Source organism: Prorops nasuta, unplaced genomic scaffold, assembly GCF_024137725.1.
Source record: "Prorops nasuta isolate Cenicafe-Biocafe unplaced genomic scaffold, Cenicafe_Pnas_1.2 PNAS00010, whole genome shotgun sequence".
Lineage (NCBI taxonomy): Eukaryota > Metazoa > Arthropoda > Insecta > Hymenoptera > Bethylidae > Prorops > Prorops nasuta.
The window spans coordinates 1,416,766-1,442,124 of record NW_027116807.1 but is presented as its reverse complement, the minus strand read 5'-3'; the positions used below and the strand labels follow the sequence as shown (position 1 = coordinate 1,442,124).

The following is a 25,359-nucleotide window of genomic DNA, read 5'->3' as shown; positions in this document are numbered from 1 at the left end:
AGGTAGGTTCGTAGGCCGCTGAGCTGAGAGGGGTTTCCAAGAGAGAAGTTCGATCTCTCCGCTTTAGCAGGACTGGCGCAGCCTGGCAGGAGCGAGCGATCGACCAAGCGAGGACGGCCTGCAGCCAGTTTACCTTTCGTTCCGGGATTCGCGTGGTCTGCATGCCTCTCTCTCTCTCTCTCTCCCTCACTCCTGCATGACTGAAGCAGGTGCTTTCGCTCGACATTTGCCCTTTGTCCCAAACTCATGCCAAACGTTCTAACCTAACTTTTTCTTCCATTCCCACTATACCACCAAACCACGGCGAATCAATCCTCCAGCAGCCCCCCAGTTCTCGCCGGGTGTCCGTGTATGTATGAGTGTTTTACAATACGCGTGTGCGTCTGTGCAGAGCGGTTCGCGCATCCACTGCGCCGAGGGGAAGAGAGAGAGAGAGAAAGAGAATTTTTACGTTCCGCTGGCCGAAAACAATCGGGAGCCGACAGGAGTGGCTACGTTCGAAAAGTACGGATATGACTCTGCTCAGTCTGATTCGGTGATTCGGGCATATGGGCCATCGACCAAACGGCCCGACACCTCGAATCCCGCTAAAAAAGACTCGAAGCTTCGCGGAGTAAATAAATAGTGAATCTTGTGAGACTCGGGGTAAATTCAATTGTCAGTCGAACAATCGGGGAGCGCCGTAGTTGTCCTGTCAAATCTATGTTTACGCGAGTTTGTGTATCTTGTGTGTGTGTTGACTGTGCATGTGCTCCAAGTGGTAAATCGATCGTGCATCCCCTCCACCGCGGAAGCAGCTACACGTTAACCTGTACAGGAAACTGGAGGCACAAACACAGTTAAGAAATATCGGAGTATGAGCAGATTCGAGACTGTTGGGGAGGGATTGCGAGAGAGTCGTTGGTGCTGCTAGGTTTGCGATCGAAGATTTACGCGCGTGTTGGAAACTCGCCCATATCGCGCTCCAAGATGGCTGCGAGCAGCAGCAACTCCGTGTTGACAGCCGGCGAAAGCAGCAGCAACGGTGGGAGTGTTCCGCAATGGAAGAAAGACTTGATTCAGCGACGTCGTCAACAAAACAAGGTCCTTGCCAGTAACGGGGCGAACGTGCAGTTGTGCACGGCAGTTTTTGCCTCCAGCTCCAGCAACACTAGCAGTAACAGCAACGACTATCCAGTTGAGGAACATTTGTCAATTGGCGGTCCTCCCCTCTCTCACCAGACCAACCCTCACCACAATCATCGCCAGCAGTCCGACTTGTCCAGCTCAAACTCTGCGAGTAAAACAGGTCGCGACCTCACCCGACTAAGCTCCTTCCCATCTGGCGGGAATTCCGTTGCCACCAGGGGGCCTGCCAGTACCGATGGCGCCCCCTGCAACACCTCGGCGGCCCCCGTCAGTAGCGCCAACTTCTCGCCTCAGTCAGTCGCGTGCAATATGCGTCTCGAGGCGGATCTGTCGCTCTGCTCCGACTCGGAGGATGCGAACGGTTTACCGAGACCCAAGGAAATCCACGGAAAGTCCTCGACAGACGAGAACACCAGGAACGAACTGGACGAGAAGCGTTCTGGCGCGAAAACGGGTATTGGCAATCTCGAGCCATACCCCGGGGAGGATACAAAATCGAAAAGCAGCTGCAGGATGTCGCGAAGGATCGAGAGGGACGTACTGGTGGAGCTAGCCCCGTCGAAAAGTGGCGCCAGAGCCGAGGAGCAGCTCCGTAAGAGGATTCCGTGCGAGGACGCCGAGAGCGACAGCTCCGAGGAGCTAGAGTATGGACCGGGAATTGTAAACAAACTGAAGAGCAAGTACCTTAACCTCACTTTGCGCGAAATGAACAAAAGCAGGGTGTCCTCGGTGCAGCGCTTCCGGCGAGCGGCTAGCCTCGAGAATCTACTGGATTGTGAGGAGAATGTCGTGGCGCTGGAGAAAAACGTTGTGAGAAAGTACGCGAAGAAAAATATCTGCGTTACCGCGAAAACCGACAGATACAGACACGCGTCTCGCGGGAATGAATCTATGAAGCGTGCGAGGAGCGTCGAGACGTTGATGAGGTATAATTGCTCGGACGACGTTCCTCGTGTGGGGACCAATGGTGTCAGGCAGGAATCGACCAACGAGCAGATTATTTTCATAGACAGAATGTCCGTGAAGCTGGAAAATCGTCTGATCGATCCGGACCGGCCGAAACCTGTAAACAAACCGAAAAGAGTAAAACCGGTGCTGGCGGAAACCGAGAGGCCACCGGCGGATCTAGTCAAGACCACTATGAGGATCTTCGAGGGTTCTGCAAAGAAACTCAAGCCGAAAGGCGAGGTCGCGGTGAAAGTGGCTACCTTCAAAACCATCAACGACAGCTTGAAAGCTCAGAAGAAGATGATAATCCCGAAACCTCCGCTTCAGCCGAAACCCTTGGTGAACGGCACCGCGAGGCTGCTGCAGCCCCCCTCGCCGAAGAAGACGCTCCTCCTGCCTCAGAAGCCTACGGCGGAACTCATCGAGAACCAGGAGGATTATCATATAGAGGGCGTTATCACCGAACCGATCGTGCAATCCGTATCATCGGTCGTTAGTAAATTCCAACAGATAGAAAAGTCCCACTCGCCATCCCCGTCACCCGAACCCCCCTACAAATTGAGATTCTCACCGGCGCCCAGTCCAGAGCCACCTGGCAAGTTCAAATCCGTTCTGGAAGTGGCTGTCAAGTCTCCGCCGGTCACTCCTGTCCTCTCCCCAAGGCTAGCACCGCCGTTAACGAGTCCTGGATCCTCGAAAAGGGACTCGAGTAAGCAGCAACCTGGTGTGAATCAGAAAACCTGTAATAACGACGATAACGAGGAGAAGAGAGCTTTAAAAATTGCCACCGCTGTTCCCGTTGAGAAACAACAAGATAACTCCGAAGAAAAGGGATCGCGGGATTCCGTGGGTTTGACGGAAGAGGAGAAGGTCGATGGGTCGTGTTGCTGGTCGAAAACAATCGCGAAATCGTCGCTGGATAACATTGGCAAAGCTGGTACCACGATGCAGTTCAGTTTCTCCGATAAACCGGTTGTCAACAAGACTTACCTGCCCGGTTTGAAGAACTCGCAACAGCGGTCCATTGACGTCGAGGGGATCCCGCTCGAATCTTCCGAGAGACCGGCGACGAACGGTAGTAGGGGTAATGGTTTATCGTCGGAGGGATCATCGAAGGATGCTGCAGCGGAGAGTGAGGAGTTGGTTTCCAGGTTACGGGAGAGAACGATAGAGTCTTTGGACGAGGAGGGGAAAAATGCGGGGGGAGAGGAGGAGGAAGCCAAGAGGTCGATAACCGTTCCGGAGAAGAAACCGATCGGCGCGATCAGCAGTTTGGGATTGATCAGACCTTCCGAGGGCAAACCTTCGGTAAAATCGCAGAAAACCACCGAATCCCCGTCTCCTCCGCAGAAGCAAATCGGTATCATCAGACCTTTGGTATCCACGAAGACGCAGCAGAGTCTCAGCAGTCGCGAGTTGGAGAAGAACTTGATCAATCGTGTAAAGAGCATCGAGCAACCGACCAAGGTTGTGGTTAGTCTCAAGAGTGCCGATGAGATTCAGCCTGTAAAAAAGGCTAGTTCTGGAAACGGTGGTGTGGGTGGTGGTGGATTATGGGATACCAAACCATGGAATCAACAGAACAACACGATGGTTTTCAATTTCAGCAATCGCAAGGATGTACCGGATTACATAGAAAACGATGGATTGTTCGTTAGGAGAAAAAGGGACAAAGCCAAGGTAAGCATTTATCCTTCGTTATCACCTCGTTAACCACCTTTTGTTTTCTTCTTCTTCATCTTCATCCTCGTCTCTTTTTCAACCAATCGGAAATTGATGTTTGAGAGAAGGATGGATCGGATGAGGAGCGAACTAGCAGGTGTCGTAATTGGATGCAGAAGGGTCGTTGGACACGAGGATTTACATACTGACCGAGCGATTATACGTGGCTCTGCTTTCTTCTCGTCCATTCAGAGCCACGCGTTTCACTTTCCTTGAAATACCAAACGCAGGACTCCGCTGCTAAAGTGTTCCTCCTGCTGGCGTTACGCAGAATTTCAAGTAACGCTAAATATTCGGAGCACGCAGCCACGTTTAACGTAAACATGTGCTGCGCTCTGGCCCGATTACCTCCCACTCTTCTCCTCCATCGTTTCCCGAAGAGTCTCTTAAAGTCTATTAATTATTCGACAGCTACTCGGCTCTATAACCACTCGTTTAATAAAGATTGCCAATGATTTTTACGAGGCTCTGCCTCTTCTCAAAAGGCCAAGCTCGTTTGTCAGCAAAAAATTTACGTTTCCCGTAAAACATACTCTGCGTTCAGACTCGATTTATCTTCCCAGCTCTTCAAGATTCTATCCCGACGAGCTTTAATATATATCAATTCTTGGTAACAAAATCACTCATTTAATGCAGCTTGCCAATGATTTTTGCCATATTCTCTCACCTTTCAAAAGTCCAATCTCGTTTCTTGGCAAAAAATTCACGAGTTTTCTTTGTGCAAATGCTGATTTTCGAGTGGCAATAAAATTGGTAGAGGCATTGGCGACGACGGTGAAACCTGGTGAAACGAAGCGTATCGATGTTTCGTGGAAGCAAAAACATTTAGTAAAATTGAGATCGCAGTGGTTCGAGCTGACAGATGGAGAGGCTTACTTTCTCGCGTTAGATAACGGCCGGGTGAGGAATGATCGCGTTACAGACACACGGATTACGATCGCTATTTACCAGAGTCATCGGTGAACTCGTACAAGAGCGAGAGGAGCTTGCTGCCGATAATCCATTCAAATTTCCAAGAGGAGTAACAAAGTTGATATGTGATCTCAATAAGGCTATTCTAAATTTAAATAATTAAAATGCTGAGTTACAGCAGTGATGAGAATTATCCAGTCGATTATAACACTCCATTTGTATAAGAAGTGTATTAATTAGAGAGAGAATAATGAAACGAAAAAGAGCACGCGAGTTGTTTTCCCGATTTAATAAGACGATGATTCCTGTGATAAGGTTGCCATAGGATGGACGTGTGGAAAACTGGGAAATGGCTGCTGACAAAAGATGACTGTTAAAGTTGCTTGTTGGAAACTAGAGCACGCTTGGTGAACGCCTCGCGGGCATGAAACGCATTGGCCACGAGTATGGCACGTCTTCCATAGAAACGCTCGAACGAAACTTCTCCCCTATGAGAATCAGAGGCCAGGCAAGAATTCGTTGAGAGCCACGGGACCACTTTTTTTCTTCCTTTCCTTGCACAAAGCGAGAGACAGAGAGAGAGAGAGAGAGAGAGAGAGAGAGAGAGAGATCCCTCGCCCTATTCTCCCTTCCTCTTTCATTCACGGGGGAACTCTGCTCTCGCTCGTCCTTGAATCCACTTACGGACTATGGGAAAGCAAAACTAAAGACCACTGCGAAAACATTGTATATTTTTATGCTATTCGATACTCTCTCTCTTTCTCTCTAACTAGAATGCTGAAATCTTTTCTCTGAAAAATCATTTCCAATTAATTGTATCGTATTTTGTGATTTTCCTACAAATCTGTCAATGCTAGTTATAATTATTAACATAGAACGAAAAAAAATTGTTCTTTTCTAAGATCACTCTAGTTTCATTGTTTCCCATTTTCCTCATTCATCCTTATAAAATTTACGTTTGTTAAAATTATCGTTATAATAAGAAGAAGGAGAGAAAACAATTATATTTATGCACTATTTAAATTCAATATGTTGCGAAGATTATGTATCGTTCCGATGATATTTGTCGAATGACGAAAGGATTCCGAGTACAGGTAGCATTGGCCAATGGTCATCAATTACATCACGATGGTCCGTCGCGTTAATTAACCTTTGGAGAGCGTCGTAATTATTATGCAAGTCGGAACGTTACACTCAAGTTAAGCTCACGTGTGGATTATGGCTCTCCGACGGTGCATTATTACGAAAATCCACTATATTTCTATATTAGGAGCAGAATATCACGTTGATTATCCCGCAACACAATGCTAATAATGCACCGACCGTGCCAAGCAAGCAAGCAACATCGAGCAAAGGCTCATTACATAAATGATTTCGAGAGATTTTCTTCCTGCGCTCGGCTACTGTCATCCAAATTATCATCGCTTTATTTCACCGGACGGTGAAAGCTAATAATTCTTCCTTCTCTTTGTTCTTCCCGGTATGAATAGAAAATTGCAAAATTCGCCAAACAGCCCATTAAGCCGGATGGAATCGTAAAAAGATCGTGCGATTCGTTCGTTCCAATATAGGATAATGATAAAACAAATGGAAAAAAGTAAACAGCACTGTTTCCCTAATTGAGAATAATCAAGCGGAACTTTTTCACTGGCTTCCTAATTAACAAAGAGTATTGAATTTCTGCTCGTTCTACGCTTTTCGTTCCGAAGTTTCGCCAGGCTTTTTGTTGCAAGTTTACCGATTCGCCTCTCTTCAGTAATCTTTTAGCTTTCTAACTGTAATCTTGCCAGCTGCGATTTCTGTTAGAGTGTTTGTTCCTGGTATGCAAATACTCTCGCGAGAAATTTAACGATAAATAAAATGGCTCGTTTGTTTAATAATTTAATGAATAATTTCACCGTAGTTAGTAATAATACAAAGTACACCTGCTGATTCCTATTAGATATCCTATTTAGCTATGGCTGTACAATGGGTATTTAATTTTTTGATGCTTGATAACAAAGCTATGAATTTTAACAATAAATAAAAAATGGGTTATTTACTTAATAAATTCGTTAAAAATTTCGCCATAGTTAGTAATAATATAAAGTATATCTGCTGATGTGCCTAGATATCCTATTTAGCTATGACTATACAATGGGTGTTTTATTTTTTATTGCTTGATAACAATGCTATGAGTTGCATTTGTTAAAAATGGATAATTTATGATGTATTGTACTGTATTATATATATGAGTGTGTGTCTGTGTTTATGTTTGGAGAAGGTATCCTTGACCTTCTTTCACTCGATAGCGTTGCGTTATTTAATTCCAGGCGTCAGAGGGCCACGTGTGCATCAAGCGCAAAAAATAGGGAAAACATGAATTTTGTGAAAATTTCAATCTCGTTTCTTCGATATTTTCCTTTGGAGTGCAACGGAACGAGGATTCTCTCGTAATTCGATTAGAACGCGGAAGATACTGTACAGAATATGACGATGCACAAAGGAATTAAAGTAGAACAGGATGAAAAAGGAAAAATTACCTTCCGGCAAATGGAAACGACAAACACTTGGTGAGAAAATGGTCTCGCTCAAATAAATATTGCATTGAATATTGGCGAATAAATATGTTACTCAATTTTAACAAATATTATTTAACTTAAATTTCATTCGATTAAAATAATATATATTAAAACTAGGCAAAATATATTTATTCGTAAATATCCAAAGCATTATTTATTTGAATGAAAAAATCTGTTCTTCGTGTTATTATACGCGTGTTCGTAATATTTATTTGGATGAAAACATTTTTAACAATTTTGAATCCCCCCTCCACAGTGAATGACACGATTTAATACGCTTAGGAATGTTCGCCATTATGCTTTATAATTTATGATACAAAGCACGGTGTCTTTGAAACGCGTAAACTTGGCAAGTCCGGAGGGAAGAATCAGCTTTCTACTCGTTTCCACTAATTTATATGCTTATCGAGTGCTCTTCTAACGCCATTATGCCAACTGCAACACTTTACAGATTTTATCTGACCCCTCGACTCTTACTTTTTATTCCAAATTTGAAACGAACAACGCCAGAGTTTTCACCGCCAAGCCCCATTATCCACAAAGCTAATACACTATCTCTTCTTACCATTAATATACACTGAATTTACCCTCGGAAGATTAATCCGAGAAATCTCGGAATAAAGAGGAGTCTTCTTAGTTCCTGCGTTCGAAGGTCTTCCGGGTTAAATATTAGTGGCTCTCTGAAAGCAACATGAATCAAGTGAATTTATGAAATTTGGTAAAAGTGTGAAAGTCCAGTGACATTATTGTACAAGGAACAACAAATTTTCTAATTAACAAAGATTTCTTTCAATGCAGAGGAAAGACTTGACCTTGTTGGTGGAGAAGACGTGTGTATAAAATATATATATATATATAGCAAGTCACAATATTAATTGGTTATAATATATATATATATATATATATACCACTGATTATTTCAATTATTTTAGAGAGGTACTCGTTTGAAAATGCTCCCTCGAATCGATCTTCCACGAAGGATCGAGGTGTTCGTGGGATGTTACACTTGTGGAGAAGGGGCAAAAGAGTGGATAAAAGACACACACACACTCATAGAAAGAGCGAGAGAGGGGGGACCAGTCAAGTGGAAAAAAGATGAAGCTGCTGTACCGTAGCTGGTGACATTCCAGGAGATATTACAAGGAATCCTCATATATATACATATATGTATATATGGCCAAGCTGGACCAGTAAACACGACTGGAGATCCGTTAGCGACGTGTTTTAGTTGCCCCGTCTGGACTTTCAACCTTCTAAGGACATTCGACATTCGCGCCTCGACTATTCTTTCGCAACTCTATCGCGTCTTCTGTTACGACTCTTAAAATGTAGGCCATGATATATAAGTCGATTGGCCAACGTATCATTGTCAATTTGTACTGGAGGAATCTTTGTCCTGTAACATCAATATAATGTCAACTGTTCGTATACGACAAATTCTTCGGATCTTATCTTTGTGCTGCAAGGCTCGCTTGCTCGTCTAATTTTTCTCATGAAATATCTTACGAGACAGTGGTCAATGTGATTCTTCGTTTATAAATCTTATCTCACCTCCAAATTCCTTCTTCAAATCCTACGTCATCCTCCTGCCCCAATATTACTTTGAAACTCGTTTCCTCCTGCTGACTTTCTCACTCTTTGAGTTTATCTCATTTTGGTGTTTCTTTCTCTCTTCCATGCTGTGCCTAAAAAACACGACAGTGCGATTGTAAGATCAGGTTTACCCAACATATTTAGGATAACGTTTGGTACTAATTTCATTCGATGCTTCCTGGATCTTTATCATCCAGTGAATGGGCGGAGAAGTTCAAGAGAGACTTTTGAAGTAAATTACGTGAAATTTGTGTTATTTATTTTTATTTCGTCTAATTGATTCCATGTGAATTGAGCCGGCTGTAGAAATGTCAGAGTAGCTCCTTGTTTGAAAGAGAATTCCTTCTTGGACAATTTTCGAGATTATTGACCTCTGGTGACCTTGAGGATTTCCCCTTACGGTTAACATTTGTCAGGAACTCGCTGATCGGTCGCTAAAAACCGATATTTTCTTCGTAATAGTGTATAGACTCGTTTGTTGAATTTTTGGAAATTTATTTAAAGCATTCAAACGTTGTTGCTCCTCGATGCTACATTCAAAGATACTTTGCTCGTAAGGGGGAACAAAAATTACTCGCTATATTCACTGTCGCGAATTCCCAAACGCGAGCGAGTATGTCAGTCGAACCCCATTCGTTCGTTTGTTTTTCTTTTCCTGCCAAAAGCTACGCGCTGACATTTGCACTTTCTACTAGCCAGGCCGCCGCGCCTGCCTCGCGCGATTAAACGTTTCGCTGACTAAATGCTCTCTCTAATTGACCAAGTTCAAGTGTACGGAGAATTAACGCGATGATCGCTCGTGTAAATATAGACCATGAGCGAATATTTTAATGAAACGAGTAAAGGAGTATGGATAAATTGATAAATAGGTCGGTCGAGTATTAATAATAAAACAACAACAAAAATAAAAAAAAATATTAAAGTTAGTTTTCGCATATCATAGGCTAGAGTGATATCCGTTGACTTTGTGGACTGTTTCAAGGTTAACAATGATAATAATGAAAATAAAAAGAAGAGAAAGATTAACGAGTCTCTCGAGTAGTGCAGAACGACGACGAGAGTCTAAGACATTGTATCGGATGTATCTATTACACTCGCAAAGACGTAGTTTTTGCATGGCATAGACGAGAGCGGTAGTTGGCGAACTTTGTGGACTCTTCGCAGGTTCAAGGTCCAACTGCGAGTGATACCTTGGTGCGGTTGGAATAATGAAAGAATCGCCCTGGGAGTTTCTCATGAAGTCAAGGACCCTATTCTCAAGTTCATTGCCGCTCCTGTCTTCCTTTCAGATTTCTATTATCACGATATCGTTTATTTACCTTGAAACTCGTGAATGAGCGTTACAAACTCTTTCATCGATTAATCATTCCCCCTACAAATTATTCTCTTATTTACCTCTCTCTCTCTCTCTCTCTTACACACACACACACACACACAAACGTTTTAACATATTGGGAAATTGAGTTTTAGGTGGAAAACAGTTGATATAACTGGATAAATCGAAGCAAGTACGATCATGGTGGAGTCGTATTTGGTTTGAACGAGTCGAATGTTTATCGTGTCTGGGCAAACTTCGGTCGAACGCATCGAGTGCCTTCAAGTGCCGTTTATCTTGCAGAAACTGTTTGCCCAACCTGGCTAAACAGATCCTTTCATTCCTAATCCTCTAGGCTATGTCTGCTTCTGCGTATTAGTATGTATGTATGTGTATATACGTGTTTACCGTTGGACAATGTATTTCAGTGTGCAATAAATATAACTCTTTTCGCTCCAAATGGATCGAACTGGCAACGTGCCGGAAAATATGATCGATTCCGCTCTACTTCCGGTAACGATCAAATCCAATCAAATCTGGGATTATTTTCTAAACTGGTCATCCTCTACCCCCCTACTATACTTCAATATACATATATAAATCTAGGTAGAAACTCTCGCTTAATTTTCCCAGCATGAAAATTAGCCTCGAACGTAGGTTAATCTGGAGAAAGAGTCACAGTCACGGATCGTGAAACGCCCAAATCGAATCGTGGACGACTGATGATCGGGAACGTGAAATACGACACTCGGTTTGTAAACAAAGGGGGACTCGCGCTGTGGAACATTGGCTGTACAAGTCCAGCTCGCTCTCTCACGAGATAAACAAAACTCATTTCTATAGAATAGAGCCCACTCAATCTTCTCTCTGCGGTTCATTCGCTACTTCGAGCTCCATTTCCACTTATTTCACCATATTTCTGATTAATCTACTGTTCCAATTTGACTGATTATTTTTAATTTCCTACAAATTATTACGTTTACAAACTTTACTAATTTCACTGATCTAGAATAGATTTATCTTACTGTAATTATAATATCCAAACTGTGCTAATTTGACTGATCTCTTAAATTGATTAATTTCACTGTATATGTAACATGGACAATTGTTGATCGATCGATCGGTATTTCTACGCGTGTCAAGGTCAATGAAGAATTAAAAGGGGACAATGAAAGAAAGTGCAATGATCGATTATAAAGGAACGATCCCACGTATACACCTGCACTCGCCTACTCTTTCTCTCTTCCAGGATAGGCACCTGCTGCTCCGTTGGATTGTTGCAAATAAATTATCATCGTAACGCAATTATGTGACATTCCAAATGGAAAAACACTGCGAGAAAAATTTTCGAACTTTGCCTTCTTCCATTCCACAAAGTTCAAGATTTTTGCAACGTTTCGAAACCTTATTAATGACCTTGAACGATTAATCAGTGCTACTTACCAATAAACAGCAAACGCGTTCGATTCACTCGTTGCTAAAGACATAACACAACTTTCATAAATTTGTCGCGCCAGTTTTTCATAGATACGCTGTCTAAGAAATATGTAGGTTATCGCCTTGTACCTTAGGACACTTTTATTTTGTCTAAAACCAAAGAATTCTCTAATTAAACAAACATAAAAATTTCTCTAATAAAATTTGATGATAACGAGTAGTCTATGTACGAAATGAATATATACAAGAATTTTAATAAATTATATCAATGTCAATTTGAAAAAAAAAATGTAAGTTGCAATAATAACATTTGAGCAGAACAAAAATGTCCCAAAATACAAGTCTCTTTCCTAATTACCACGTATCATGACCTTCTGGGTGGAAAGAATATTTTCGTACGGTTATGGTAAAATTTAATAAGCGAGCGAGCGAATGAACGAAGGAACGAACGCTGGCACGAATATCGTGGCTAATATCGATGAAGAGGAGGAGCAGGAGGAAGAGGAGAGAAGATCGAGCGACTCGTCGGTCGGTCGGGCAGTCATATTACGAAAAGCCGACAGATCAGCCGCCTTTCAATTCCCCTTCGTGAATGGAATATCCTGCAGAGCCGAGTTGAGCGAAAATAAAGAGAGAGAGAGAGAGAGAAGCAAAAGAGGCCACGCGCCCTGTACATTTACTATATGTATATATAAAACATATGTAATATCATTATTCCAACGCGAATATCCCCCTGGCCCTTTTATCCACCCTTCGGGAATTCTCTACTTTAGTCTTACCTTTTCTGCCCACCTGCATGCAATGACCTCCCAGGATGCACGCATAGCAATTTTCCACCGGGCATCCTTCAATATCCTCATCCGGTACACTTTAGTTTTATTATATACTCTATATCCCCCCCCCCCCTCCAACGCTACCACCTTCCAACATCTCATTCGGAAATAAAGCAGACAACCTCGAGAAACACAAACTTTTACTTTCTCAAAGCCGTAATATTTTCCAAAGAAAAATTTATCCTTGTAATTGCGATAATTATGCTCGTTATTTATATATAATGACTTTTCAGTGACTTTGTGTTTCTATAATTGACCTTTCCCTGGGAAGCTGGCTGTATCGTAGAGATAAGGGAATGAGAGGTATTTAAAATATTGAGTTGTTGGGAAAAAGGGGGAGTTGGAATACAAAGAATGAATCGAATCAACGAAATACCACTCGAATGCTATAAATTTCTATGAAATATTTAACTTTGCGGATGAAATATTATAAGATTGCTCGCGAGGAGAGAAAGGCGTATCTGGGTGAATAAGAATATTTCCCTGACGGCTCTGGTTAAATAAGTATCAGTGTTGAATTATAAATGGAATTCAGAGGGTATGCCGTAATTTTTTCCTTTTAAAGCTGTGTCTGATAAATCTCGCTGAATCCTGGTAACTCGGTGGATTTTTAAATTGTTCGTAGACGATTTATAGCTCTTTATCGTGCAGCATGGTGCTCCAAAGGAAATTTCTTCATATTCCTTTGTTGTGCATTTAACGAGAAAAGTGGCTGTCGAAAGAAAGGAAGGATTGAAAATTAAAAATATTTATATTGATTTCGATAAATAAAAGTATTAGTTTATAAATCAAACTTGTTGAATCCTATCAACCTAGTGGTGGATTTTTAAATTATTCATAGACGATTTATAGTCGTTTATACTGCAGCATTGTGCTCTAAAGAGAATTTCTTCATATTCCTTTGTTGGATTCAACGAGAAAAGTGGCAGTGGAGAGAAAGGAAGGATCGAAAATTAAAAGTGTTAATTCATAAATTAATCTTGATGAATCCTGGCGACCCAACTGATCCTTCAACTATTTATAGCTCTTCGTCATGTAACATTGTTGATTTCAAAGGAAATTTCTTCATATACTCTGCTTCCTTCTTTCTTCGAACATTTAACCAGATAAAAACTTATTTCAGGAAGGTAAATGATCGAAAATTTAAAGCATTTATTAATGTTTGCGTGTATACACGTGGCACAGTGTTAATTTATAAATAAATATTAACAAGGAGAGAGATACTGTAAATTCTCGATTAACTTTCATCCGGAATTATCTGGCCTTTCATAAATTGTTGCAGTGAATTCCGAAAGTCACTCGGTTGGTTGGATTTCTCTAGATCGAACTCTTACATTTTTTCTTATTTGTCGATTCAGGTTGGCGACAGTGGTATCATTGTGTTGGACGCCACCGTGGATGCCTCTACCACCGATGACGCAGATTGGGAAATTTCTGGCGGTCCACCGTCCCCCTGTGACGTCAGCTTCACCAATGACAACATCCTCATCAATGGCCGCAGCAACCTCTCCAAACAACCGAGAAATCACAAGGTTCGTAAATCTGTCTGCAAGAACGATCCTTTCTTTCTCGACGAACCAAAGGATCGCGATGTATCAGCAGATATTTTATTATTTATATTAGAAAATATTTTTGACAAAAAAAACTAGTGTGACAACTATAGATTTCCTCCAAAACTCAATTTAAATTGCTCGTGAAAATTTCTCATCCACCACCTCACCTGTTGATATTCTGTTCCAAACTTCCATCATACTTTCCACGTGGTCCCTCGATTCTCTCCTTTATTATTTTCCCTTCGAAAAGAAAGCAAAGTTGGGATTGGTGCAAGATGTATATGATCAGATTATTTTTTATACGTCACCACTGCATGAAATATTTATTCTGCGTGCGAGAGAACGAAGAACGGTTCCGTGATGTAGCGAAAGGAGGGAAAGAGAGGAAGCAAATCATTCGATAACAATTCTTCAAATCTATAGAAAGGGAATCTTATTTCGAGGTTCTCGTTTCAAAGCGTATATATAATGCTTATCAACGATGCCTTAGCGTTTAAATCCGAACTAGTCGATACGAGGTGGTTTTTTAGCCTTTCGTAATCGGTGTTCGCGGTCAGGCTTATCTAATCGGACCAAAATGCATTTCATCTACCCAGGAGAGACGAGATTAAAACTTGACACACCTGAGAAGTATGACTAATATTTTTTTTCCTTTTCGCAGCGTTTCATTTCGTGCACAAAAAAATAGAACAAGATTGACAAGGAGCAAATTGAAACTAATCTACGTATAATAATAATAATAGATCGACTAGTGAGAATTCTCATTATATTATATAAAGCATGGTATACAGAGAGTGTATCAAAGGAGAAGAAATGTAAATTTATTCTAACGAGTTCTCAAGGAGTTAAAAAAAAAGGTAAGGATACAAAATTGGATTGTAGCGTGTTTTTCATTCATAGAGAGAAATTGATTGGCAAAGGATGCAATTTCAAGACAAACGTTGGTACACCGTGGGAAAATATTTTCTTAAAGAGAATAAAAGCCAAGCTTGGAAGGGTATCCCTTACACATGGTCCTCTGAAACGGTGGCTCCACCATATGCTTACTTGTACAAGTTATTTATGGCACGAAATCCTCCTAAGAAATTCAAGCCCAAAACCACATTCTCTCTCTCTCTCTCTCTCTCTATATATATATATATATATATATATAACTCGTCGGAAGAATTCATTCCTCAATTGAATTTAATAATAATATTTTCACTATTTCTTTTTTTCAGCCTGTAAGAGTTAAGAGAGCTTCTGTTTTTCTCCAAACTCGGCTTTGTACAATTTTGCCAGTGCAATTTTAGATAAGAAAACTCTGATGTGGGTTCGAGCAATCCGCAAATGTCAGCTAGCTAAGACTTATCGTTCAGATATGTCAAGCACTTTCCCCACACAAGTGCGCAAATAACAAGTAATGAAAGGAGCAAAAAATGTGACACAGAAATCATTTATGGTATCTTATCAGAAAAGCTACTCTTGATTCGACTAACTCAGTATCGACTAATTCCTTTATATCATCCACGTGGTTCCACGTGCAAGAAATTTCATCGATGGAAAATTTAGCCAAAAGGAAACATTTGGATTTTCATGAGAAATCACTGATTGCTAAAATAGCCGAAGAATCTAAATTGTTTTCCGATTATTTACCCACGGAAAACGATGAAATTTCTCGGTGGTCGGTTTCTCACGGAACCTTTTGGCCGTGGTTCTTTTATCAAAGCAGCGAAGAAAATGTTTACCAGCCATGACTGATTGCCAGCAGCCATCTGTTACGCGAATACCAATCTGCACCGTTGAATTTTCTGCTGGAGGAAAATTTACTTGTCACTGAGATGGCAGCAGCGATTTTTCATCCTTAAGAGGGCAACGAATTTCTAGAAAATAATCACGACGAGAGAAAATACAAAGCAGAAATGAAATTTCACGAGGAATCTAAGAATTCTCCTCGGTGAGTTGAATCCTGCACAATGGCGTGGAATTGAGAGCTCTTCGTCAACTATTGGACGTTTCCACAATCGATTGCTCATCGATGCGTGCTTTCCTCGAGAGCTCATTCGACGCTCATCCAGCGTATCAGCTCGATGGAAACTCGCCAATGAAACGTCGAGTATCGTGCATCCAAGAATTTCATTCCACTGCTTATTATATATCTGTATATAGCTATATATAAATAGCAGTCTTTCCGCACGAATTCGCAAAACAGGAAGCAATTTACAAAAATTTTCTTTCGAGCTTTTCTCCGTAATTTTCTATCGCAATTTTGACCCTGAGTTTTTCGCACCACTTGATCCTTTCGAGCAGAAAACGTATTCGGCCTATAATCTATAAAAATTATTAACAATGTCGCGAAGGAATTTCGCGAGGCATTGTAAAAATGCCCGTGCGTGGTGCTGAAAATAAAGAGCGCAGGTCGGGAGCCCGTAATGACGTGGAATATAAGTGCCACTTAAATTTTCTTGCTCCGCATATTCGAATTGAAGTATTTTCGCCCATTAACGTCGCATATGCGATCTTTCGAAAGGTTCTTCCTCTCTTCGGGATACTCGCAGACTCCAAACGCTCGTCTTATTTTAGCCAATAAACTGGCCAAATTTTTTACAAGCCGTTCTCCTACAAGCGAGAAGAAAATTTTACGTAATTTAGACGGGAAACGTTAATTTTCGCGAATTACCGGAGAAAGAATCATTTCTGCGTTAGCACAGATTTTATAGAATATTTCGAGCGATAGAAAACTGAAAATTTAAAACGACAAATTAATACCACTATCTCGCTTTCGACTGGAAACTTATGACAAATTATTAAATCGTCGAGTTTTATCGATTTTCCGGAATGTAAAGTGGATTTTTACGCTGCCATTTTTTTCCATTTACCTTTGCGCAACGGATAATTTCTTTGTTTTACGATCCACTTTGTACAATAGTTTCACCCGGCAAACACAATCGGTTTTTATCGCCAACTTGGTCGGTCCCTATAAAGGGAGCTATTGGTTAATAAATCCATCCCTCTTATATTGAATCGCAGTAAAATTGACAAGTATTATTGACAAGTATTATTGACAAGTATTTTTCCAACTTTTCCAATTGTTAAAAAAAGCTTCTTCAATAGAAACTGAAGAGGAGCGAGAGAAATGGTTGCAAGAAAATAAATGTATATATACAAATGCAAAGGCTAGAGAATTTTTCGTGCGTTACACATTTCGAGCTGATAAAAATTTGATAAGGATTTCGCTAGGTTGAAAAAGGAGAACGAATAAACAAATGAACGGTGTCAGTTGGCCAAGACTCTATATATAGTTATGCCAGCAAAATTGTTTAAATCGCTCGACGCGCATTTTATCGTCACGTGGGCAGCAAAAACTTGTCCGCGATTACGCTCGCTATCAGATACAATGCGATATCACATCACTTGATACCTTCCACGATTTCCTATTAATAGAACGACTCAATATTACCCACGTATATGCGTACAGCTAAGGAGAAAAATAATATACCAAGGTAAATTGCTTTCTTCGTGGAACAAATTTTCTTCCTTTCAATATTTCCACAGTTTACTAGTTTCCTACTTCGTCATTTTATTTATTTATCGTATTCACCATTCATTTTAAAGAGTTAAAATCACGCTTTACGTATAAATTTATGTGCAGTCACTTTCCCACCAAACAAACACTACTTTACTTTTTTACTTGTTACGCCAGAGTCCCATTAATGATTACAAAAAAAAGTGTACCAATCGCAAGGAACAAGTCTTGTGTTCGTAATTGTATATATTAAACAATATCATTTCTTTCAATTTCTATTTGGTTTTTGTTCATTTTCACACGTATATACGTTTAAAAAGAAGTAAACGTATAATTTATACATTTCTTAAACATTATACAGCCAATGTCACCACTATTCTTTTATCATAAGCATTGTTAATCAATATTACTGGCTTTTACCTTCGTTTTTGCAATTTATCTGGCTTTAGTGATAACCAGAGTGTACCTCGTCATTTATTCAGCTTGTGACTCGCGATTGTCGATAAATTCATTGAACCAAATACATACACCACGTTTATTAACGTTTAACACAGTTTTAAATTCACCGAAATATTCGTGTAATTGAATTCGGTGTAAACGAGTGTAATAAAAAGGGGATTACGTGACAAATAAACAAGCGCTCTTTATTATACGAGAATTCCTTTCTCTATTATATTATAGAGCAATAATTTTTGGCTCGTTGCAAACGGTTATAATAACAAAGAGAGATTACGTGACAAATAAACAAGTGTTCTTTATTATACGAGAATTTCTTTTTCTATTATATATATATATAAATATATAGCAATGAATTTTGAAAGCGTGAAAAGCAGGAGGAGTATGACTGCTATGTCGGGTGGCAATAAGCAGTAACGAGGATAATATGGTCTCTTTAAAGGTTAATAAAAATGTTTTTAAACAGTGGCTCGTTAATGTTGGGGTACCGTGGTATGGGGGAGAAAACTCGTCCGTGTTGTGTACAGTTTGAACCGGGAGAGAATTATTGGCGAATTCTTCGAAGACTATAACGGTTCTGCGTGACGACGAGCATTTGCCAGTTGTGCAATTTGCAGCTCGCGAAACAACAAAAGGGGAAGCCAAGCCCGCATTGTTTCTCTTTAATTTCCTGATTGTCTATCGTGCTCCATAGACAACGTGTCTCCTTTCTATAATATTATGCAGCTACAGTAGTGCACGTGAAACTTTTTCATCAAGATAGTCTAATTTGGCTGTGGATAATGCTCTTGTTCTTTTTCTTCTTTTTTATTATTATTGTTATACGTAGGAGGTATTCGATGTATTTAAATCGACCCCCCCCCCCCTCCCTCCTCTCCACGTGTTTATAAACTTCTCTCACCGGGGAGAGCCAGTCAGCTGTTCTGAAATTCCATCCAGCGACTGACCTTGAGAGAGGAAATACCGGAGACTTTAATTGATCGCTAAGGATAACGGTGCCTCAAGTAGGCTAAACAAAATATTAACATATATTCCAACCAATTGCCAATTATTTCCTCAAATTTGCTCCTTAACATAACTATTCTTCCGATTATAGGCATATCTTGGGAAATTCAACTATTCTCTTTTGAAAGTATACTCCAACCATCGATTAAACTTTCTAGCCCAAAATTATACGAATTAATGCTTCTCCTGTGCTATCATTTCATCTTCCCATATCCTTCGTGCCCTTTTCTTCATTCACGATCATTTCATTTCGCAAATTCCATTCTGTATGTAATATTCAACCTGTATTTTTCTCGATAGAAAATATTTTTAATATCAACAAAGTTTTCGCCCCAATTTCCTTCTTTGATTATTAATTTTCAATTGTTTGAGAAGCTTTATTGCTGCTAATTAGATTTTATTCAGTCTTTCACTATTACTGATGAATTTTTAATCATTGAAAGTTAACAATTAATTTTTTTATGTAGTGTTAAAGATAATCAATGTTTAAGCTCCGATAATATCTTGTTATGGACTCGGTTTAATCGAGGCCCTCGCGTGAACAACAATTTCTTACAGGAGTAGTTCTCTATCTACTGGATGTGAGTAGGACTGAACTTTGTAATAATATATTGCTCGCGGCTAGGTCACCCACCAGTGAAGAGATGCGCAGCGTTTCTTGCTACTTCTGTCTGTGCGAGTATAACGGGATTCAGCGTGGATTATCAGGAATTCACCAGAAGTCTCTCTCTCTTTCTCTCTCTCTCTTCCGCCATTCACACTCAACTTAATTTCTCCTAGAAAAACAGTCAGGTCAAATTATCCCTTCGTAAGTCTACTAAAATATATTATCCAATTATTCTATTTATTTATTTATTTACAATCATTCATTAAATGTCCATGCTGTTGTGCCACGTAAACACACTGATTCGACCATTTTTTTGCAGATAAGCCTGGTAAACTACATAAGAGTAGATTCGGTTTCCTCTTATTGTTTGTGGCGATAAGTGCTTCCTTTCTGCTTAATGATAAGCGGCATGCCGAGCTGCAAGCAACAAACGTGACGGACCGTTGACAATGGCACTAGAATTTCTTACTTGTGCGATGTTGACACAGAATTTCCCAGGTGTGTCAACGCGAAAAGCGAGTGTTCGCACGATAATACAGTCGTACGAAGAATCTTCAGCAGTTTTAATCGAAACACGACCACTGCTAAACGCCCGGTCACTCGATACGACTCTGATGATACATTAATTACCTGCAGAAGAATCAGCGAAGAATTTTCTCCAAATCTTTAATTTACTGCCAAAATACTTCTTCTCTGTACAAGCTGTCACCATAAATTGAGAGATAGCTGGGACATTATGGCTGAAACGCTTTTAAATCTTCTTTTAATCCAAGGTCATTGGTAGAGACCAAAATGGAAGGCAGAGGAGCGTTTCGTTTTATTAGCAATGCAAATATGTCGTTGGTGGAGAATTTTCGTTGCGTTGGACAAGAGTGGACGTAGAGTCTTGCATTTATAAATTTATGATACATTGGATTTGGTGTTTTCGTTGTTGGATTAATCACGAAGCTGTGAATCACAGTTTTTCTTCAATGTGGCCACTTTCCAAGGACAGGCGAATGTCGTGATTTATGAATAATTTCACAAATAGATTTTTTTTGCTCGAGCGGGCACCAAAGAGACCGGTTACTAGCTTGATAACATAGTCCACGTTTGTAATACAGAAGAAGAGCTCGGGACAAACTTTCCACCTGGGTATTGAATCGAGCCAATCGTGCCTTGGGTATTGATGAAAGCCTCTCTTGCTCTTCTCTGTAAGAATTCTATGCTGTTGTATTGTAAAATCACTTATTTTATCACTGATAATTTGCTGAAAGACGATCCAAGGATCTTAAATACTGAGAAAAACGCTTCAACCAGTGAACAATTTCTGTTTGCAGTATAATAAACAAAATTTAGTAATATAACGAATAAATTTGATGCACGCATTAATTGTGTTCGTTGGCTGAAACATTTTTCTCAGTGAAATAAGTTTCCAAAAATCTGCTAATATTCTTAATCCTCCCAGCAAGGGAAAGGAAAGAAAAGAGACATTATTATGCAGTTAAATCATACTGCAGTGCGATTGATAGTAGTTTACTAAATGCGTGTACAAATGTACAGACTTCTTATTACGTTGCGTAACTTTGGCATCCTTTGACCCGGACTGCCATTCGTAATTAGAGGAATCGCTCGGCCTATCGGGAAATTCTCAACTTACTGACCTTTTCCAACAGATTAGAAATCGAAACCTCGCCATGGCTTCCTTTCACATGCAAATTTACACCGCACAGGCTCCCAGCAACGACGGCTGAATTCGTCACAAAGAGCCTCCCATCAGTTTCTTCATCCAATCCTACGAAAAAATTTATTTCTTTTGAAAGAAATTTTCGAAAGTGCCAAAAATTGGATAAATCTTGACACACGTTGTTAAAACAAGAAAATGTATGAGAGAATAAGAACACTAGCTACTTTTACAAATGGCCAGTTTGCGTGGCGTATCAGATTGTTTATCAGGAAGAATCGTTTTTGTAGAAAAATTGCATAGAATGTAGTTGGTTTTTTTACTCAAAAGGCACGAATCTTTTAAACTTCCAGTTCTCCGTTACCGGTTAAAACAATCTAGCAATAACAGTACTAGCGATTATTTCTGCCAGGGGTTGGACTCGTCTCTTCTCTTTATTCTTACACGCACATGTATGTAGTACGTGTTTGTCTTTTTTTTTCTCCCAACAATCTCCTCGTGTTCTGTAGCATAAGAGAAATACGATTCAATTTCAAATTTGTACAGCAGAAACCTATGTGAACAGAGTTAAATTTTTCTAGTTTAATAATTTTGTGCACAAGGGTTCTCCTTGCACCATTAGTCTTCCATTTATTTTGACTTTAATTTTTGGAGTTTCTTGAAATTTGGCTGAGAAGGTGGAGTGATTTTTTGCGATTATTCACGAAGAGGATCTTGACTGAGACTGAAAAAGCAGCGGGTGTGACGGATTACTGTTATTCCTGGTTGCATGCCGGTTGCCGTTGTTGCTTCTCCCTGCGGATAAATCTCGTCGGTAATTTACAGAGCACCACCTTTAACGATACTTGCTGCCTTCGCGAAACACGCCAAACCCTCGCTACAATCGAGTACCGTTAAAAAATTCTGCCAGATTTATATCGAATGACCGTTCTATTCTCTTAATCACTCCTGTCATTCCGTCCCTTACAAGGAAGCACATCCTCTCCTTGACTCATAAATTTATCCTCCTCTGTGCTTCGTCCGCTTGTTCCTTCGACGTAAAACAACTATAGTTTATACGTACAAAGGTTCAACTCTCTTCTTGACCCGACAAGAAATCATAGTGAAATCACTGTATGTGTTACACGATCAATTATAAAAATTAAATTCAATGTTTTTCTGTAGAACTCTGTACTTTTAATTTACTTGGTAAGATATCACACTGATCGTGAGAAAAGATTGGAATATTTTTAACGAGTTTCAATTTGCATTTTTTAGTGCCGCATACAATTTGATGACACTGCCACGAGAACATTCGAGTACCCCAGCGAGACGTCAATGATGGAGGGCGAAAACAGCAGTGTGGATGGTGAAACTTCCGTTTCCGACGAACAATCTCCTCCTGCTGGCAATAAAACCCCGTCGACCGGTCTACCGTCTCTCCTTGGTAATTCTTTTTTATTGCACATTAAAAAGCTTGCAAATCCCAATTAAAATCTTTGCGAGAATCGCGTCACTCGACTGAGACACTACTACCGTGCTAAATAGCAAGGAAAAAAAGCAGGATGAGTATAAAGGGAGGGGGGCTGGTGCGATAAAAATGATTAATTGAGTAAAAATTGCTACTCGTAAATTGGTTTATTCTCCGTAATTTTCATCGAGTAGTTCAGAGTAGCCGGGGAGTTTATAAAGTTAGGAAACTGGGTGGGAGGACAGTGATAATGGAATGAAATTCTTATTAAGTCATAATGGATAGCGAGATAGAGGAAGTTGATATAACAGAGAATTTGTGTTTAATTCCATTAGTTTCCCTGGCCTGAACGCAAGTGCTTCTTCCCTGCAGGTGGAGGCGGTCTGGCGAGTTACACACCGAGCAAAGTGGATTTGACTACGGATGGATTTGAGCTTGGAGTAACAAGGGCGGTACCTCTAGCCTCTGCGTCGTCACTAGCCGCGACGAGTGGCCAACCGGAAATCATCGAGGAGACTGACGACTACTTGAAACCGGCCCAGGATGCTGGTGCCTGGGGCTCGGAACCCACCGGTGATCTACTGTACTAGAAGAGCCTGCAACCATCAAAAGCAAAAACTAACGTGTCACCAATTAAATCCCAAATATATACCAGTATCTGGCTAATTTTTTCGACTCAATTTTTAACGTTAATGTTGGAATAGACGTTTAACGCAAAAACGGTTCCAGATTTCTGGTCATTTTCACCGATAAATTCTTGAGCAATGTGACTCTTACCAGGAGAGGTCATTGGTTATTAAAGTTGAAATAAATTTGACTAAATTGCTACGCGGTGAAAGTCTTGCTGTTATCGCCCATTAATCAGATCAAACTAGCTTGAAATTTTTATGCCTGGAGACTCACGTTAGTTATCCCGCTTTTAAATCTTCGCATCTTTTTATCGGAGTGAGAAAGAAAGAAGAAAGGACAATGATTATAATTGTTGTTGTTAAAATGTGGTAATGAGAAGTTTTCTGCTCTATTAATAAATACAAACATACTATATTCCACCTCTGCTCAAACCAGAAACTGGCTGAAGTAACTGCAGCATTTATTTCTGAATACGATTCTCTATTTATATATATATATATATATATATATATATATAAATACACATATATAGTATATAACATAGATTATAGCTGATATAGGTGTATCGATATTGTAGATTAATCGATAAGAGAAATGTTTTTCTTTACCACATTTTGTACAAAAAATTCCAAGCTACAAAAAGTTTTATCCCAACTGCCCTAGAGATAGTGAGCAGTTCGTTTGAAAAGTGAATTATCAATATATATTTTTTGTCGTATTGACGAATTGAACCGTAACTTATGCGATTGGTTACTGCTATATACATATTATCAATTAAGAGATTCTAGTAATTAGAGAGAGTACGAGGTATACGAGAATGATTAATTTTTTTAAAGCGAGAAGAGATGGTCTCGTAATATTCCCTCATAATGCACTGACTCGACCATAATAGGTCGACGCTAAATGTATATAAATGTCCACCAAGTTCTTTGCATTAATTAAATTAATGAGATTGCGATTGTTGAATAGGTTAAATAGGCTAATCAACTAAACTGACGTGATTCATCGTGTTAATTGTATTAATTATATTGGTAAAGAATTAACTCGATCAATCTGCTGTCCGAATTAATTTAATTGTTCGCACAGTTAAGCTAATTGGAATAATGTAAAAAGAAGAATAATTTGTGATTATAATTCAGCCCAAGGGTCTCAATTGGGACTCAAAATTAAAGCATAGCGTAAAAAAGTGAAGAGTATCATTCCCAGTATTTGCATTTACTTTGTACTATTACGATCTACCTAGCGAAGACTTTTTACTAAACAATGAAACATACGAACTGCCAAGATATATAAATATATATTTTTAACAATGTCTTCTCCTCGATCGAAAAAGCCACAAATGTTATCTAACTTTCGATGGTGTCCTCTTTTATAAAGTAACCAAAAGTCTCTTTCGTATTCATGGCTATTTTCGATACGAGCGTAGATAGATCAACAACGAAGGAATCAGTAAATACTTAAAACTTTTATGCATTTTGAAATTATCGTAAGGTCGAGTCACCACGCTGCTAGTACGAAATCAGAATTCCTCGACGGACTTTTCAAGGGGCAAAAAAATGCATTAGGTGAATTGTTATAAAAGTTTGAGAAATAAAAGAGAAAATTGTTGAGTTTAGATTTGTAAACGCTTTGCCAAAGTAGAACGTAAGCCTACTTAGTATATTTAGTACAGTCTGTATGCACGATACTTTGCGCGGATTAGGAGATAACCCTGATTGTATGATTTGTAAATTTGAGATATTCGATTGTTTCATTACGTTTACACACCAATTTTTGTACTTGTCGTCCGTGGCTATTCGTTTATTTAATATCCTGTGAGTAATATACGCTTAGTCACTCGAACTATATCGTTCTTTTTCTCTATTTATTTATAATGTTCTGTTTATTTATATAATTGTTTAAAAAGCTCATTTTTATATTCGTACTAAATGGAAAAATCAATTGTGTGTGGAAGTACCAGGGCTCTTGTCGAGCTGATCGAAAATTGTATTTGTTAAAAATAACTGTTAATATTTAATGAGTTGTGTATATATACTAAATT

General features: G+C 39.7%; 1 protein-coding gene across 2 annotated transcripts; it reads left to right on the top strand.

The window, feature by feature from the left end:
• The first annotated feature begins 836 nt into the window (after positions 1–836).
• Positions 837–25,247, top strand: bif (bifocal). 2 transcript variants are annotated; one of them, XM_066732238.1, is made up of 4 exons: positions 837–3,756; positions 13,808–13,981; positions 22,496–22,664; positions 23,061–25,247. In XM_066732238.1, the coding sequence occupies exons 1-4, from the start codon at positions 970–972 to the stop codon at positions 23,276–23,278; spliced, it is 3,348 nt and encodes a 1,115-aa protein (XP_066588335.1). In that variant the 5' UTR covers positions 837–969; the 3' UTR covers positions 23,279–25,247. The 2 variants fall into 2 exon arrangements, with proteins under 2 accessions (XP_066588335.1, XP_066588336.1); XM_066732239.1 differs by having other exon boundaries at positions 23,024–23,184.
• Positions 25,248–25,359: the final 112 nt, after the last annotated feature.

Coding starts and splice junctions, on each gene's coding strand:
- bif (XM_066732238.1), top strand. CDS start 970: ATGGCTGCGAGCAGCAGCAACTCCGTGTTGACAGCCGGCGAAAGCAGC. Junction 3,757..13,807: donor GAAAAAGGGACAAAGCCAAG/GTAAGCATTTAT, acceptor TTGTCGATTCAG/GTTGGCGACAGTGGTATCAT. Junction 22,665..23,060: donor CGGTCTACCGTCTCTCCTTG/GTAATTCTTTTT, acceptor TCTTCCCTGCAG/GTGGAGGCGGTCTGGCGAGT.